We start from the raw sequence: 19,783 nt of genomic DNA on the forward strand, positions 1-19,783 counted from the left end.
AAAAAGCACATGGTCTCATCACAGAGCAACCAGGGCCTTTCTGCGACAAAACAGCTCCGGCACCAATCTCAGAAGCATCCACTTCAACCTGAAAGGGAAGTGAGACATCAGGCTGGCACAAAACAGGCGCCGAAGTAAACCGGCGCTTCAGCTCCCGAAAAGCCTCCACGGCTGCAGGAGCCCAATTAGCAACATCAGAACCTTTCTTGGTCATATCCGTCAAAGGTTTAACAACGCTAGAAAAATTAGCGATAAAACGACGCTAGAAATTAGCAAAACCCAAGAACTTCTGAAGACTCTTAACTGACGTGGGTTGAGTCCAATCATGAATAGCTCGGACCTTGACTGGGTCCATCTCCACAGTAGAAGGGGAGAAAATAAAACCCAAGAAGGAAACCTTCTGCACTCCAAAGAGACACTTTGAGCCCTTCACAAACAAAGCATTATCACGCAAAACCTGAAACACCATCCTGACCTGCTTTACATGAGAATCCCAATCATCAGAAAAAAACAGAATATCATCCAGATATACAATCATAAATTTATCTAGATACTTCCGGAAGATGTCATGCATAAAGGACTGAAACACTGAAGGGGCATTAGAGAGCCCAAAAGGCATCACCAAGTACTCAAAATGACCTTCGGGCGTATTGAACGCAGTTTTCCATTCATCTCCCTGCTTAATGCGCACAAGGTTGTACGCACCACGAAGATCTATCTTGGTGAACCAACTGGCACCCTTAATCCGAGCAAACAAGTCCGACAATAGTGGCAAAGGATACTGAAATTTGACAGTGATATTATTCAGAAGCCGATAGTCAATACAAGGTCTCAAAGACCCGTCTTTCTTGGCCACAAAAAAGAATCCCGCACCAAGAGGGGAAGAAGATGGACAAATATGTCCCTTCTCCAAAGACTCCTTTATATAAGAACGCATTGCGGCATGCTCAGGTACAGATAGATTAAATAATCGTCCCTTAGGAAATTTACTACCAGGAATCAAATCTATAGCGCGGTCACAGTCCCTATGAGGAGGAAGGGCACTGGACCTGGACTCACTGAATACATCCTGATAGTCCAATAAATACTCCGGAACTTCAGAAGGAGTAGAAGAGGCAATAGAGACCGGCGGGGAATCGCAATGAATTCCCTGACAACCCCAACTTGACACAGACATAGCCTTCCAATCCAAAACTGGATTATGGGTCTGTAACCATGGCAGACCCAAAACGACCAAATCATGCATTTTATGCAGAACAAGAAAACGAATCACCTCCCGATGTTCAGGAGTCATGCACATGGCCACTTGTGTCCAATACTGCGGTTTATTCTCCGCCAATGGCGTAGCATCAATTCCTCTAAGAGGAATAGGATTTTCCAAAGGCTCCAGGACAAAACCACAGCGCTTGGCAAACGACAAGTCCATAAGACTCAGGGCAGCACCAGAATCCACAAATGCCATAACAGGGTAGGAAGACAATGAGCAAATTAAAGTCACAGACAAAATAAACTTAGGCTGCAAATTACCAATGGCGACAGGACTAACAACCTTTGTTAGGCGTTTAGAGCATGCTGAGATAACATGTGTAGAGTCACCGCAGTAAAAACACAACCCATTCTGACGTCTATGATTTTGTCGTTCAGTTTTAGTCTGAATTCTATCACATTGCATTGAGTCAGGTGTCCGTTCAGACAATACTGCCAGAGAATTAGCAGATTTGCGCTCCCGCAAACGCCGATCAATCTGAATGGCAAGAGTCATAGAATCATTCAGACTTGTAGGGATGGGAAACCCCACCATCACATTCTTAATGGCCTCAGAAAGGCCATCTTCGAAATTTGCGGCCAGAGCACACTCATTCCATTGAGTAAGCACGGACCATTTCCGAAATTTTTGGCAATACACTTCAGCTTCATCCTGGCCCTGAGAGATAGCCAGCAACGCTTTTTCTGCCTGAATTTCAAGATTAGGCTCCTCATAAAGCAATCCGAGCGCCAGAAAAAACGCATCAATATTTGCCAATGCAGGATCTCCTGGCGCCAATGAGAAGGCCCAATCCTGAGGGTCGCCACGCAAGAAGGAGATAACAATTTTAACTTGCTGAGCTGAGTCTCCAGACGAACAAGGTCTCAAAGATAGAAACAATTTACAATTATTCCTAAAATTCCTAAATTTAAATCGATCTCCAGAGAACAGCTCAGGAATAGGTATCTTAGGCTCTGACATAGGACTACAAGTAACAAAATCCTGAATGCCCTGCACTCGTGCAGCAAGCTGATCCACACTAGTAATCAGAGTCTGAACATTCATGTCTGCAGCAGGGCTTCAAGCCACTCAGAGAAAAAGGGGAAGGAGAAAAAAACAAAAACTCAGAACTTTTTTTTCTTTTAATCCCGCTTCAGCAATGCATTAAATATTCTCTTTTTGGGCCTTGAATACTGTTATGATCCTAGTGGTAGAGGATCTCAGGAGTTCCAGCTAAGTCCGCAAACACAAAAACCAGCTCATAGGGAAGTAGTAACTTGGCTGACCGCATATCTGATCCTGACACAACAACTAGAAGTAGCCAGGGAACGTACCTACGTTGATTCTAGACGTCTCGCACCAGCCGGAGAACTAACTAACCCTTTCAGAGAAAATAAGACCTCACTTGCCTCCAGAGAAAAGACCCCAAAGTTATTATACAAGCCCCCAACAAATAATAACGGTGAGGTAAGAAGAAAAGACAAACGTAAGAATGAACTAGATTTAGCAAAGAGAGGCCCACTAAATAATAGCAGAAAATAGGCAGAGGACTTATGCGGTCAGCAAAAAACCCTATAAAAATATCCACGCTGAAGATCCAAGAACCCCCGCACCGACTAACGGTGTGGGGGGAGAATATCAGCCCCCTAGAGCTTCCAGCAAAAACAGAAATCACATTTTGAACAAGCTGGAACAAAATAAGAGCAAATGCAAAAGGACAAAAATAAGAAAGCAGAACTTAGCTTATCTTGCAAAACTCAGGGACCAGGAGTCAGGAGAAAAACAGACATAGACTGATTACATCGATTCCAGGCACTAGACTGAGTTTCCAGGAAGTCTAAATAGGAACACCCAAGGCCAAACGAACCAGGTGGGTACCAACCTGGGGAAGGATAATCCAAGTGCCATCCCGCTAGTGACCACAAGAGGGAGCCAACAAATATAGTTCACAACACATGCCCAGGCGTTGTAGGGGGGTCATACAAGCACGTGGAGGCCACACACACTACTGAGCATCATTTCCTTGTCTTAAGGCATTTCCACTGAAGTTGGATCAGCCTTTAACTTCATTTTCCACTTTGATTTTGAGCATTATTCCAACTCCAGACCTCTGTGGGATATTAGTCCTGATTTGCATTGATCATTTTTAGGGTTTATTGTTCTCAACATATTCCACTATGTAATGAATAAAGATTTACTACTGGAATATTTCATTCAGTGATATCTAGGATGTGGGATTTTAGTGTTCCCTTTATTTTTTGAAGTAGTGTATATTCTTTATTTTTAACACCTTCTAGTCCTTTCTTATAGTCTATATACGGTACGTCAAATGTTGATTTTGTTTTCACTTCCAATTCTTCTTTATTTCCCTTTTAGCCATAAAGATGAGTTTACCATTGTTCCTGTGTTGGTTGGAGCCCTTAGTGAATCAAAAGAACAAGAATTTGGGAAACTATTTAGCAAATACTTAGCAGATCCTACTAATCTCTTTGTAATTTCATCAGATTTTTGTCACTGGGGTAAGTAAGATAACAATTTTATTTTATTTTGTTATTATTTAAACTAAAATGACCAGAAAACTAATAATAATTATTCAAAACCGCTATAGGTGCTTATACACATTAGCTAAATGTTGGTTGAGTCTGCAGAACCTAATAGGATTGAGCAATTATGTGATTGGAGTTTTACAACTCTTCCATGAGGGCCCATGTCTGTGCAAGGACACCTTTGGCTTGTTGGAATTTTAACAACCTATACTATGTTCCTGTGGGAGATAAGCCACTGCCAAGTTTAAAGTACAATTTGCATGCTTCTTTCAACAGAAAAAAACTTGTCCCTACCCTCAGAAAATCCATATTGTGGATTTTAAGAACCTGAGGTAGCTCAAGACGAAACGCTGCTGGATTAATGACGACGGTTATTTTATAGGGACCAATGAATCTATGCCCCAACTTCCAGGAAGGAACCCTCAACCTCATATTCCTGGTCGATAACCACACAGTCATTCACATTCAGGTCCGATCCTGGTACACGTTTTCTATCAGCTATACGTTTGTACCTGTCTCCCTTTTGTTTAGAAAAATATTTAGAATTGAGAGTCCTTCAGTGGTGATACCTTTTAATGGCTAACTTAAAAGATGGTAACAAAGTGCAAGCTTTCGAGACTACTCAGGCCTCCTCATCAGGCATAGATAATACAACATCTGAAGAATCACATATTTATACACAACACAGCACAGAACTGTCATTATGGGATAGTGATAAGTGATAAACAGTTGTGTCCATAAGTATTGGAACAGTTCTTAGATTAGGAGTGAATGTTTTGTTGTCCTCTGATTGGGGTCTGGTTCGGTTATGATGACCCCACATGGTCTGAAGTGCAAATTTCTTAACTGATGTAAAAAGACAAATCCATGCGACACTTTCATTCTTGCACTAAGTGTGTCAAAGGTTGTCATAAATTTATACTCCCAAATTCTCCTGTCTCTCTAAGATTTGAAGTTACCTTTCAATACAAGTAATTTCAGGTCCAAGGTGCTATGATCAGGCATACAAAAATGTGTGGCCACAGGTAGGTCCATTCTTTTTTCTCTTATTGTGTGGCAGTGAGAATTTATCCTTGTTCTCAGTTTCTGCTCTGTCTCCCCTACATACATACCCCCAGTTGGACATTTAGTACAAATAATTAGGTACACCACATTAGAAGTGACACAGCTGAAAGTATATGGTATCTTGTAGTCCTGATGTGAATTTATCTTGTCCGTGGTCATTATAAATGGACAGGTTTTACATTTTTTCTGGTTGCAAGGAAAGGTACCTGCAGCTGTTGGAGAGAACAGGGATCTTCTGACAATGATGCTTCTAAGATTCGAGGGCTACCTAAAACACTGTAGTGGGGGGTCTGGAAAAATGGATTGTAAGCAGGCATCTTTTTGTAGTAAAGGTTGTAATTTCTGTGCAGCTCCCCTTAGCACCTCCAGATTTGGATTGTAGGTGACTACTAGAGGCACCCGGTTATTTTCTTCTTTAGCTTTGTAATGTAGCAGGTGATTCCTTGATATTCTGGTGGCTCTTGTAATCTGGTTTTCAATTGTTCTTGGATGGTAGCCCTGATTCAAAAAGGTCTTTCTGAGGTGACCAAGGTGTTCATCTCTATCCATGGGGTTGGAACATATACAATTGTATCTGATGGCTTGGCTGTAGACAATGGAGGTTTTTTATGTGTTTTGGATGGAAACTGTCCCATTTAAGGTATGTTGGGCGGTCAATTGGCTTCTGATATAGGGATGTTTCTATTTCATTGTTCTCCAGCTTAATGATGGTGTCCAAAAAGTTAATTTCAGTACAGCAGTAGTTGAGTGTCAAGTTGATGGTGGGATGAAATTGATTAAGCTGTTTATGGAACATCTTTAGCTGTTGCTTAGACTCCATCCAGATGATTAAAATATCATCAATGTAGCGGTAGTAGGCCAGAGGCCTGATGGGACATGAGGACAAAAAGTCGCTTTCAAGCTTGGCCATGAAAATATTTGCATACTGTGGAGCCATTTCACTTCCCATTGCTGTGCCAGTCTCCTGTAGATAGATCTTGTTGTCAAATTAAAAGTAATTGTGGGTGAGGATGAATTTTTTAAGTTTCACCACAGAATCCACATCACTCCCTGTGTTTTCCATGAAGAATTTACAGGCATTTAATCCATCCTGGTGTGGGATATTGGAGTACAAAGATTCCACATCGATGGTGGCCAGGATGGTTCCTTTTGGTAGAGGACCTATTGCTGCTAGTTTATTCAATAGGTCAGTTGTGTCCTGAATGAAGCTGGGTGTATTCTTTACCAGTGGTTTAAGAATACCCTCTACCCATTCAGATACCTGGTCAGTAAGGGTGTCTCATACATGAGATAATTTGTCTTCCTGGATTTCCAGATTTGTGGATTTTGGGAAGCATGTAGAATATCCCTGTTCTTGCACTTTCTGGTATCAGGTCATCGGCTCTTATGGATTCGTTGGACAGACAAGATACTAACTTGGTTAGTTCCTTGTAATAGTCCTGTGCAGGATCTGACTCCAATTTTTTGTAGTAGCGTGTGTCCGTAAGTTGTCTGTTTGCTTCCTTCATATAGTCTGATGTGTTCATCATGACTATTGCACCTCCCTTGTCAGCAGGTTTGATGATGATTTCTTTGTTGGTTTTCAGAGACTGTATGGCCTTTCTCTCCTGGTCTCTGATGTTGGATGCTTGTCTCCTGTTAGTATCTATGATGGGGGATTTTATCAAATGTCTGAAGGAGTCTATATATTTATCCAAATGAGGGATCCATCCAGGTGGAGGTGTCCAGTGTGACCTCTTCTTGGTTGTTAAAGGGCCACTGTCACCCCCTCCAGCCGTTATAAACTAAAAGAGCCACCTTGTGCAGCAGTAATGCTGCATTCTAACAAGGTGGCTCTTTTAGTTTTTGATTCAGTTATTCCCTCAATAAAGCGTTTTAAAATTTGTACAAAATAACCTGTCCTTAGACCTGGAGGCGGTCCGAAGCTTCCTCGGTGAATCTCCCAACGGCCGTCACTCTTCTCTTCTGGGGATGTGGTCGCCACCCCCTGCGCGCTGTTTCTTCTTAAATCCGGCGCCTGCGCTGTGCGTGCCTGCCTGGGGCAGGCGCAGTCTTCATTGTCCGTCATAGGTCAGATCCAGGGTGCCTGACTGCGCCTGTGCAGGCAGTGCGGCAACCCTGTTGCTGAATCCCCGCCCCGCACTGTGTTATTTATTATGCACAGTGCGGGGCTGGGGTTCCTGGGCATGCGCACTGCGCTGTTCAGACGCTCCCCCAGCTCAGACGCTCCCCCAGCTCCCCCGCCTTCCAGCGTTGTTATTTGCGGCTGCTTCATTCCAAACGCTGGCAAGGAAACCTGTATATTACGGCAACGCTGGAAGGCGGGGGACCGGGGGAGCGTCTGAACAGCGCAGTGCGCATGCCCAGGAACCCCAGCCCCGCACTGTGCATAATGAATAACACAGTGCGGGGCGGGGATTCAGCAACAGGGTGGCCACACTGCCCGCACAGGCGCAGTCAGGCACCCTGCATCTGAGCTGTGACTGACAATGAAGACTGCGCCTGCCCCAGGCAGGCACGCACAGCGCAGGCGCCGGATTTAAGAAGAAACAGCGCTCAGGGGGCGGCGACCACATCCCCAGAAGAGAAGAGTGACGGCCGTTGGGAGATTCACCGAGGAAGCTTCGGACCGCCTCCAGGTCTAAGGACAGGTTATTTTGTACAAATTTTAAAACGCTTTATTGAGGGAATAACTGAATCAAAAACTAATAGAGCCACCTTGTTAGACTGCAGCATTACTGCTGCACAAGGTGGCTCTTTTAGTTTATAACGGCTGGAGGGGGTGACAGTGGCCCTTTAACCACAGAGGACTCTCAATTCTAAATATTTTTCTATCTACTGGCTAGCACAGTACCAAGATATATATCTTTCCTGTCCCTTTGTTTAGGCATCAAAGGACAGACTCAGATAAAATGTCCCTTTTTTCACAAAAAAAAACACACTTCTTTTTTTTTTTTGCGAACCTCCTGTGAAATGTTCGATGTAGAGACATCCCCTAACTGCATGGGCCACTCCACCCTCCCCAATACAGGTTTACCGCTAGACTGCTCCCCTGAAAAAAGGGCAATACACTGAAAAAGAGGCTGCGGAGAAGGTGTTCTTACCCACCTATCCCGGAGGCATCTATCCACACGAATAGTCAAAGACATGGCAGCTTCCAAATGGGGTTTCGTACACTTCTAAAGCATAAAGCATCCTTCCACCTTTCAGTGAGATCCTTGAGGAATTGGCTTCTGAGAGCCGGATCATTGCTCAACTGAACAACTATCCTTGCTGAATGCGCCGCAGCTTGGATTCAGCCAAGGATACACAGTCAGGGTCATCATGGATGAGGGCATGAGCCCTGAAAAACTCCTCCACAGACTGGAGACACATAGAATCCTATGGTAGAGAAAAAGCCCAGGACTGCGGTTCCCCCTGCAACAGTGAAATAACAATTCCTACTCGTTGCTCCTCATCTCCAGAGGAGTAAGGACGTAGTTTTAAGTACAATTTACATGCCTCTTTAAACACAAAAAACTTGTCCCTACCCCAGAAAACCTGTCTGGGAGGGCAATTTTGGGTTCGAGCTGGACCCGCCTACCTGCAGAGTACCCCACAATAGGAGCATGCAGCCGTTGCTGCTGAACCTCAGAACGATGGTCAGTCACCTCCAGTGACCACCTCTGCAGCTGCTCTGCCAGCACAGAAACAGGATCCATGAACCCAGCAAAAGAAAAAAAAAACCCACACAGAAAAAACCCACAAAAAACCTCCATGTCAATTTTTTTTTCTTTTGCAAACATGAACGGCGGGTGTTAATGTCACACACAGTTTAGAACAGACTAAGTGCAACACAAAGGGATAAGGGGAGGGGGGGCCAAACACTGAAAGGATGGAGTGGAGGTCCCTAGGCAGATCTAACGTTTCCCTGTCTGCCCTATATGACCCCAAATGGATTCCACACCTATCTCCGAGCATGATACCTAGTCCCTCTCAGACCCTAGCGGTAAGCCCTGCATAGGGAAGGCAGGGATGAACGCTGGTCGATCCCCATTAACACTAAAGACAGCTACGATAGACAAAAGGGGAAACTTAGCTGAGTAGCCTCAGAAAGAAACACCGTCGTCCTTCAAACTCCAAAGAGGACGCTAAGCCAACTGCTGCAGCCCCAAGCCTCAACAGGGAAGTGCAAAGAGAAAATAACACCCTCAACTCCCAACAGGAAGTTCAGAGTTATAAACACCCAGATCCAGGTGATACCATTATACAGGGAGAGGTGGCCACTATTCTGCAAGGCCAACCGCTGAAACCTTCTGCAGCCAGATCCATTGTGACTGTCTGCAGCCTCTAACACACCCGGGACACCAAGAGGTTATAGCAGCAACTGAATCCCTTACTCTTTTATTACTCGTATAAAATAAAAATAACATGCAAATGGAAAATAATGTATAGTTATAATGTGATTGGAACAATCTCGTTTAGCCAAAAACTGTCTTGTGTATGGCCAGCATTACTTACCTTCTTCCTACTGAAAAAATATAGATTCTCAGCCAAGCCAAAAGTGCAGAGGAATAGTTTGAGGCTAACTGCTGTTCTAGCTATACAACAACCTTCAAGGTTTGTTTTAGTGGGGCCCTGTGCAAGAGTTAAAATGGGGGGCATCAAATGATAACATATTGCACCATCACACAGAAACTTTCAGGTTGCCCTTTCAATAGCTGTTTTCCATGAACTGTTGGACCACAATCAACTATATTGATGTTGTTCAGCACTTGTTAATTAGCCTCTTACTCATTCTAATAAAGAGTAGATCATTCTGTCCCCAAACAGTATGGTGCAGTCAGCAGCACATCTCCTGTTTTCAATGGGCAATGTGCTGTCGAGAACAGTGATTTTTTTTTGTTTTGCCATAAACAATCCAATCACTGGACGATTAGCAGCATTTTGCTATATTTATTGGGTATTTGCTGACATGTTTAAACCTCTGAATGCTCTTCTGCGCTGTTGGTCTTTTATAAATATGGATAAAACACACACACTATATTTGACACACTGTATGTTACACACATGTAATAGGAGGAATCCAGTTCATCATGAGTAATGTTTTCATGATATTTTGGTCACAAACAAAGCTGAAGATTTTATACCATTTGAGCTGGATTCCTTTCAACACATACTGATCGTCAGTCGTAGCGACTTTCATTCTGCATGCGTGCATACAAACATATGCATGTACAAGTGGATACAGAAAGGATTCAGACCCCTTTAAATTTTTCACTCTTTGTTTCATTGCAGCCATTTGGTAAATTCAAAAAAGTTCATTTGTTTTCTCATTAATGTACACTCTGCACCCCATCTTGACTGAAACAAAAACCAGAAATGAAGACATTTTTGCAAATTTTATTAAAAAAGAAAAACCGAAATATCACATGGTCATAAGTATTCAGACCCTTTGCTCAGACACTCCTATTTAAGTCACATGCTCTCCATTTCCTTGTGATCCTCCTTGAGATGCTTCCACTCCTTCATTGGAGGCCAGCTGTGTTTAATTAAACTGATAAGACTTGATTTGGAAAGGCACACACCTGTCTATATAAGACCTCACAGCTCACAGTGCATGTGAAACCAAATGAGAATCATTAGGTCAAAGGAACTTGCCAAGGAGCTCAGAGATAGAATTGTAGAAAGGCACACATCTGGCCAAGGTTGCAAAAGAATTTCTGCAGTACTCAAGGTTCCTAAGAGCATTGTGGCCTCCATAATCCTTAAATGGAAGAAGTTTGGTACCATCAGAAGTCTTCCTAGACCTGGCCGTCCAGCCAAAGTGAGCAATTGTGGGAGAAGAGCCTTGGTGAGAGAGGTAAAGAAAAACCCCAAGATCAGTGTGGCTAAGCTCCAGAGATGCAGTAGAGAGATGGGAGAAAGTTCCACAAAGTCAACTATCACTGCAGCCCTCCACCAGTTGGGCCTTTATGGCAGAGTGGCCTAACGGAAGCCTCTCTTCAGTGCAAGACATTTGAAAGCCCACATAGTTTGATAAAAAAAAACACACAAAGGACTCTGACTATGAGACATAAGATTCTCTGATCTGATGAGATGAAGATAGACCTTTTTGCTGCCCACCAACGTTCACCATCCAACCTGATGGAACTGGAAAGGATCTGCAAGGAAGAATGGCAGAGGATCCCCAAATCCAGGTGTGAAAAACTTGTTGCATCATTCCCAAGAAGACTCATGGCTGTACTAGCTCAAAAGGGTGCTTCTACTCAATACTGAGCAACGGGTCTGAATACTTATGACCATGTGATGTTTAGCTTTTTCTTTTTTATTACATTTGCAAAAATTTCTACATTTCTATTTGCTTTCAGTCAAGATGGGGTGCTGAGTGTACATTGAGGAAAAAAATGAACTTTTTGGAATTTACCAAATGGCTGCAATGAAACTGAGTGAAAAATTTAAAGGGGTCTGAATATGTTACGTACCAACTGTACACAGAGAAAATCCTCATTTGCGCACATGTATATGTACAGAGCACAAACACACACGTACGTGGGTATGTATATGGAATATATATATATATATATATATATATATATATATATATATATATATATATATATATTACACGTATACACAGCATATACACACAAATGTATATAAAGAGCGCATACATACAAACACATGTATGCAAAAAGTACAAGCCTACATACACTGGTCACATGTATACATACAGGACGTGTATGTATTTAAACAAAGCCCACGCACATGCACACATATGTCTTTAAAGGGAACCTGTCACCTGAATTTGGCGGGACCGGTTTTGGGTCATATGGGCGGGGTTTTCGGGTGTTTGATTCACCCTTTCCTTACCCGCTGGCTGCATGCTTGCCGCAATATTGGATTGAAGTTCATTCTCAGTCCTCCGGAGTACATGCCTGCACAAGGCAATATTGCCAGCATGCAGCCAGCAGATAAGGAAAGGGTGAATCAAACACCCGAAAACCCCGCCCATATGACCCAAAACCGGTCCCGCCAAATTCAGGTGACAGGTTCCCTTTAAAGAGAGCACATCGACATGTCTATGCACTATATACACACAGATTACCCGTGCGTTCGTGTGTACGTATAATAAATATGTTGAAATAGTGTTTGCTCCATCCTCATTTCCTATTCTTTTTCATGTTTGTCACACTTAAATCTTTCAGATCTCCAAACCAATTTAAATATTAGATAAAGATGACTGAAATAAACACAAAATGTAGTTTTTAAATTAAGGTCTTTATTATTACGGGAAAAAATTCCAAACCTACAGAGCCCTGTGTGGAAAAAGTTTTTATCCCTGCCTTCACCACACCCTCCAAAAAACTAACCCAAAAACCTCATTTAACTGTGGTTTATCACATCTTGGGAAGCGGAGTTTAAATTCCCCAGCCACACCCAGGCCTGATTACTGCCACAGCTGTTATCAATCAATAAATTTACTTAAATAGGATCTGCCAGACAAAGTGAAGTAGACCCGAAGCTAGACATCATGCCGCGATTCAAAGAAATTCTGGAACAGATGAGAAATGGAGTAATTGAGCTCTATCGGTCTGGAAAAGGTTATAAAGCCATTTCTAAAGCTCTGGGACTCCAGCAAACCACAGTGAGAGCCATGATCCACAAATGGCAAAAACATGGAACAGAACTGAACCTTCCCAGAAGTGGCCGGCCGACTAAAATTGCCCCAAGAGCGCTGCGACGACTGATCCAAGAGGTCACAAAAGACCCCACAACAAAATCCTCACTTGTCTCAGTTGAGATCAGTGTTCATGACTCCACCATAATAAAGAGATTGGGCAAAAATAGCCTGCATGACAAAGTTCCAAGATGAAAACCACTGCTGAGCAATAAGAATATAAAGGCTAGTCTCAGTTTTGACAGAAAACATCTTGATGATCCCCAAGACTTATAGGAGAATACCCTGTGGAGTGACGAGACAAAAGTTGAACTTTTTGGAAGGTTTGTATCCCATTACATCTAGCATAGAAGTAGCATAGCATTTCAGAAAAGGAACATCATACCAGCAGTAAAATAGAGTGGTGGTAGTGTGTTGGTCTCAGTTTGTTTTGATGCTTCAGGACCTGGAATACTTGCTGTGATAAATGGGAACCATGAGTTTTTGCTGTCTACCAAAAAATCCTGAAGGAGAATGTACTGCCATTCGTTCGTGACCTCAAGCTAAAGGTCACTTGGGTTATGCAGCTGCACAATGATCCAAACACGCCAGCAAGTCCACCTCTGAATGGTTCAGGCTATGTGCCCACGTTGCGTTTTTAAGAATTTTGCCGCGATTTTCCACTGCGGGAACGCTTAAAAAACGCTTACAAACAGCATCCCATTAATTTCTAATGCATTCCGCAATTGATGTGCCCATGCTGTATTTTTTTCCGCAGCGGAAACGCATCGCGGTAAAAAAAACGTAGCATGTTCATTATTTTTGCGGAATCATGGCACCCATAGACATGCCTTAGAAAAACACTTGAAAATCGCTTGATAAACACATGCAAAGTGCCTCAATTACGTGTCAAAACGCCTATTAAACACATCTAAATCCGCATGCATTTTTCCTGCCAAGAATATGCAGATTTGAAGTAGAAAATTCTGCTTCAATTCTGCAACGTGGGCACATAGCCTTAAGAATCACAAAATGAAGACCCTGGAGTGGCCCAGTCAAAGTCCTGACCTTAATCTGATTGAGATGCTGTGGCATGACCTTAAAAAGGCGATTCCTCCAGAGCATTGTAAGGCTTCTTTCACACTTCCGTCTTCCAAATCTGCACAGGATCCGTCAAGATGTTGAAATGACGGATCCTGTGCAGATTGTGAAAACTTGTGCACTGGGCCCGTCTTTCTGACGGACCCGTCGAGCCTATGTGCACCTGTTGTGTATGCGTCTTTGCAGCTGTTTTCCGCTGCGAAAACGCATACACAACACAAACCACGTTAAAAAAAATAAAAAATCGCAGTATTCTCACCTACCCGCGTTCGTTCCTAGTAATACATTGCAAAATCTCACGAGAAGTCGCGGTCTTGCGAGATTTCGCAATGTATTACAAGGAAGTAACGCTAGCTGCCGGGAGCATTGGTGACGCTGCACGGGAACGCCGGTAGGTGAGAATATTGCGATTTTTTTTATTTTTTTTAACCTGGTTTGTGTTGTGTATGTGATTTTTTTTTTTTTTTTTTTTTTTTTTTTACATATCTTGTTACTATTGATGCTGCATAGGCAGCATCAATAGTAAAATGGGAAAGTGAGTGAGAGAATTTCCCTGACGGGAAATACTTCCACGCATGCTCTCTTTGAAAAGGCGGGACCCGTCGCTGGATTCCTGCTTTTCACAGGCAGCGACGCATCTTGCGCCCATAGGCTTCCATTGTTGCCAGTGACGGGCAGCGCAGGATGCGTCGCTGACCGATTTTCCGACGTGCAAAAAAAAACGTTCCTCTGAATGTTTTCTCTGCCCGACGGACCGTTTTTTTATGCAGGATCCAGTGAAAGACGGATGAAACAGATGGCCATCTGTCACAATCCGTCGCTAATACAAGTCTATGAGAATATCCAGGATCCTGCATTCTCAAAAAAACGACGGATTGTGACAGGAGCTGAAAGACGGAAGTGTGAAAGAGGCCTTAAAGACTCATTGCCAGTTATCGCAAACGCTTGACTGCAGTTGTTGCTGCTAAGGGTGGCCCAACCAGTTATTAGGTTTAGAGGGCAATCACTTTTTCACACAGACCCTGTAGGTTTGGATTTCTTTTTCCCTTAATAATCCCTTCTTTTTAAAAACTGCATTTTGTGTTGTATTGTGTTACCTTTGTCTAATATTTAAATTTGTTTGGTTATCTGAAACATTTAAGTGTGACAAACATGCAAAAAAATAGAAAGGAATCAAGGGGTAAAGACTTTTTCACACAACCATGTATATGAAAATAAATACATATGCACATGTATATACACACACTATAGAGGACTTTTACAGCTTGTCTTCTGTACAGTTCTTCTAAACTCCCACAGGTACAGGATTGTTGGTTACATAAATGGGATGTTACCAAAGGTCCTGCTGCACCTTTAAAAGAAATATGCCAGCAGGCTTTTGCTATATAATCTGAAGATAGCATGTGGTAGTGATTAAACACAGATATCAGTGATGCCTCTCCTATCCAGCTCAGGACTCTTATTTACTTGCAATGATTGTTTTAGCACCAGGAGCTTATCATAACTCTGATACATTAGTGGGTATGCCTGATCGTCGGACTTCACCCCCTTCTGCAATAAGCACCTCACTGTCTATAGAAATTTTATGTATAAAAGCCTGGTGTGGCCGGGGTTAGCTGTGGTGTGGGCTGGGCTAGCTATGGTATGGGTGAGGCTAGCTGCGGTATAGGCACAGCAAGCTGTGGTATGGGCGGGGCTAGCTGTTGTGTGGCCAGGGTTAGCTGTGGTGTGACTAGGGCTAGCTGTGGTGTGGCCAGGGTTAACTGGTGTGGGTGGAATTAGCTGTGGTATCGGCGGTATTAGCTGTAGCATCGGCGGTATTAGCTGTGGTGTGGCCAGGGTTAGCTGTGATGTAGGTGGGATTTGCTGTGGTATAGACAGGGTTAGCTGTGGTGTGGCCAGGGTTAGCTGTGATGTGGGTGGAATTAGCTGTGGTATGGGCATGGTTAGCTGTTGTGTTGCCGGGTTGGCTGTAATGTGGGTGGGATTAGCTGTGGTATAGGCAAGGTTAGCTGTGATGTGGGTGGGGTTAGCTGTGGTATGGGCGGAGTTAACTGCGGTGTAGGTGGGGTTAGCTGTGGTGTGGCCAGGTTAGCTGTGATGTGGGTGGAATTAACTGGTATGGGCGGGGTTATCTGTTGTGTTGCTGAGTTAGCTGTGCTGTAGCCGGGTTTAGCTGTAATGTGGGTGGGATTAGCTGTGGTATGGGCAGAATTAACTGCGGTGTAGGTGGGGTTAGCTGTGGCGTGGCCAGGTTAGCTGTGATGTGGGTGGAATTAGCTGTGGTATGGGTGGGGTTAGCTGTTGTGTTGCTGCATTAGCTGTGCTGTAGCCGGGTTTAGCTGTAATGTGGGTGGGATTAGCTGTGGTATGGGCGGAGTTAGCTGTTATATGGGCGGGGTTAGCTGTTGTGTGGCTGTTTTAGCTTTTCAGCCCTGCTGTATTGCTAAATGTAACAGCTTTGCTTCTGTCAGATCCGCTTCACACAGTAAACTAAAGGTACCTTCACACGAAACGACATTATAACGATATCGCTAGCAATCCGTGACGTTGCAGCGTCCTCGCTAGCGATATCGTTTCGTTTGACACGCAGCAGCGATCAGGATCCTGCTGTGATGTCGCTGGTCGCTGAATAAAGTCCAGAACTTTATTTGGTCGTCCGATCGCTGTGTATCGTTGTGTTTGAAAGCAAAAGCAACGATACCAGCGATATTTTACACTGGTAACCAGGGTAAACATCGGGTTACTAAGCGCAGGGCCGCGCTTAGTTACCCGATGTTTACCCTGGTTACTAGCGTAAAATGTAAAAAAAACAAACAGCACATACTCACATTGCGTCCCCTGCAGTCTGCTTCCTCCTCTGACTCAGCGCCGCAAAGTGAAAGTGAAAGCAGCACAGCGGTGACGTCACCGCTCTGCTCTCACTGTACGGCGCTCAGTCAGTCAGGAAGTGGACGCAGGGGGACGTGAATGTAAGTATGTGCTGTTTGTTTTTTTTAGATTTTACGCTGGTAACCAGGGTAAACATCGGGTTACTAAGCGCGGCCCTGCGCTTAGTTACCCGATGTTTACCCTGGTTACCAGGGGACCTCGGCATAGTTGATCGCTGGAGAGCGGTCTGTGTGACAGCTCTCCAGCGACCAAACAGCGACGCTGCAGCGATCGACATCGTTGTCGCTATCGCTGCAGCGTCGCTTCGTGTGAAGGTACCTTTAGTGATACATCGTAAAATTTAGGGTTTCTTTGTCTACATTATGCTGCTCTCGGATAAGGTAGCAAACACCTGCTGACAGATTTACTTTAACTTTGGGAACTGCACTGATAATGTGCAGTTTCGGCTTGTACTGCTGGGAGGCGCCTAAGGGGATGGGGCCTTAGTCATTTCTCCAGTTTACCTCTCCTAATACCTGTCCTGGCCACCTTAATAGTGGTGTAATGCCTGCTGATTCAGAAACATTGGAACACATGAATAAATTCCATTATAAATCCTGGAGATTACTTTTGACAGTCATTCTTTTGTTTTTACTCAAATGTCATATTTTAACATCATCTTGTCCAATAATTTCTGGCCAGTTGTTCTCAAGTCCCATAGTCTTGGTGGTGATTTTAATATCAACGGAAAAAACACTTGTCATATTTAACTTGGAAGCGCAAATAACATGAATTGTGCACTTTTCATTCTGCCTTAAAGGGAACCTGTCACCCCCAAAATCGGGGATGAGCTAAGCTCACCGGCATCAGGGGCTTATCTACAGCATTCTGTAATGCTGTAGATAAGCCCCCGATGTATCCTAAAAGATGAGAAAAAGAGGTTAGATTATACTCACGCGGGCGGTCCGATCCGGTGGGTGTCGCGGTCCCGTCCCGGGCCTCCCATCTTCATAGGATGACGTCCTCTTCGGGTCTTCACGCTGCGGCTCTGGCGCAGGCGAGCTTTGTCTGCCCTGTTGAGGGCAGAGCAAAGTACTGCAGTGCGCAGGCGCCGGGCCTCTCGGACCTTTCCCGGCGCCTGCGCACTGCAGTACTTTGCTCTACCCTCAACAGCCGGAGCCGCAGCGTGAAGACCAGAAGAGGACGTCATCTGATTAAGATGGGAGGCGCCGGACCGCGACACCCATCGGACCGGACCGGGATCGTCCTCCCAGGTGAGTATAATCTAACCTCTTTTTCTCATTTTTCAGGTTACATCGAGGGCTTATCTACAGCATTACTGAATGCTGTAGATAAGTCCCTGATGCTGGTGGGCTTAGCTCATCCTCGATTTTGGGGGTGACAGGTTCCCTTTAAAAGTCTTGTTGTTCCATGAACAAAGTGGACTTTAATATATCTTGCAATAATAATAATTTTCACAATTGTAGGTGTCAGCAAATGATAATTTTACAGGTGTGCCCCTGTTATGTGCTGCGTAATGGCTGTGTCCGACATGCAGAGCTGCCCCAGTCCATGGTCTGCACATGCCAGAGGTCCTGGCTGGGGGAGTAAACCTTTATCTGTGTGAGGTAGCAAATGTATTTCTTCTATCACAGGAGTGAGTGTTTCTGCCACATTACATGTCCTGTGAGCTCATCATAAATGGTCAGTGAGGTAAGCTCAGTTACTAAGTCGCCACTCACTTGGTTTATGAGTTTGCTGGAGACAGGGCACACGCATGCACTGTCGTAAAACAAGGAGATGTGTTACCTCTGGCAGGGAAATGTCCTACCTCAGGCACCTGCCTTTGTGAACCCATGCTGTTTTATCTGGATGCTCAATTATGCGTCCTCCCCTGCCCAGGAGCTGTGGTATGATCACACCATGTTCCTGCACGGTCAGACACAGCCATTACACAGTACACAGCAGGGGCACATTTATAAGATTATCTCAGCACAGGAACATTTTTTTTTTTTTTTAACACAAAATGTGGAACTTATTATTCCAAGATCTATTGATTAAAATGTACTTTGTTCACGGGAAAACCCATTTAATGTTCAACGCACACTACAACATGTCTGGAAGTCTAGTATAATCACTAGTGATGAGCGAGTATACTCGTTACTTGGGTCTCCCCGAGCACGCTTGGGTGGTCTCCGAGTATTTTGGCATGCTCGGAGATTTAGTTTGTCGCCTCAGCTGCATGATTTACGGCTGCTGGACAGCCTGAATACATGTGGAAATTCTCCAACAAACAGGCAACCCCCACATGTATTCAGCCTGTCTAGCAGCCGTAAATCATGCAGCTGAGGCGACGAAAACTAAATCTCTGAGCATGCTGAAATAGTCAGAGACCACCCGAGCAACAATTCTATTCGCTCATCACTAATAATCACATGTTTTTTAACATTGGGTCTGATTCATCAAGACCAGCATTGTTCACGCTGGTCTTGATGGGGCGTGTTGGAGACAAACGCTTCTGATTCATGAAGAGGTGCACGCCTCTGACGAGTGGTGTGCGCTGCGCCAGAAATCTCACTGCAGGCAGGCACTAGTGTGAGATTTCTGGCATATGGCACACGACAGCTCATCATGAACTAGACTGGCTGTAGTGTCCCACCTTTTGAGAAAAGAGAAATAGAATATTGATGTACACACCTAAAATCTGAAAAGTTTTATTGATGTGCATTCCTTAAAAACTGTAAAACGTAAGTACAAAAACCTGAAACATATTTAATAAGGAGCAAAAAAATGGGCCAATTTCTCATGGTCAGAATTATATAAACTGCGTAATGCAGGATCATGATCTGATACAATCACCTCTAGTTTTTAAAGATTGTATATAAATAAAATTTGTCAGATTTTAGGTTTGTGCATCAATATTGTATTTCTTTTTCTTTTCTGTGTTGTTTACTATTGATACATGATGGAGCATCCTGTGGTCATATATAGGCCGTGTGCCCATTTTCTATGTTATATTGTGGTGTGTGTCACATTTCATGTCGGCTGAGCTGGGAGAAACTGGTGTGAAAATACTAAAACTCCCGAGATGTGCCTAATTTTTTCAAATTTTCAAAGCTTTTACGCAATTATTCTGGTGTGAGAGCTTTTATGAATCAGGACCATTGTATATCACCATAGGAAAACAATTATGTAACATGAGTAATGTAACTTCCCTCCCAAAGATATGTCTTGATTAGGCTTCAAACGTGGCATTTAAAGGGGTTTTCTAATGAGGACATCTGCAAAAAACTAAATAGCTCAGTGTAATCTAAC

At 43.7% G+C, this 19,783-nt stretch overlaps 1 protein-coding gene across 2 annotated transcripts in view; it reads left to right on the forward strand.

Annotated features, from left to right (window-relative positions):
• MEMO1 (mediator of cell motility 1) overlaps window positions 1-19,783 on the forward strand; it is a 172,614-nt gene that overhangs the window by 86,642 nt on the left and 66,189 nt on the right. For both annotated transcript variants that reach the window (XM_077283240.1, XM_077283241.1), the window contains exon 6: window positions 3,623-3,765. In XM_077283240.1, the coding sequence (XP_077139355.1) occupies window positions 3,623-3,765 (143 nt within the window). The remainder of the gene's footprint in view (window positions 1-3,622; window positions 3,766-19,783) is intronic.

This window comes from Ranitomeya variabilis, chromosome 2, assembly GCF_051348905.1.
Source record: "Ranitomeya variabilis isolate aRanVar5 chromosome 2, aRanVar5.hap1, whole genome shotgun sequence".
NCBI lineage: Eukaryota > Metazoa > Chordata > Amphibia > Anura > Dendrobatidae > Ranitomeya > Ranitomeya variabilis.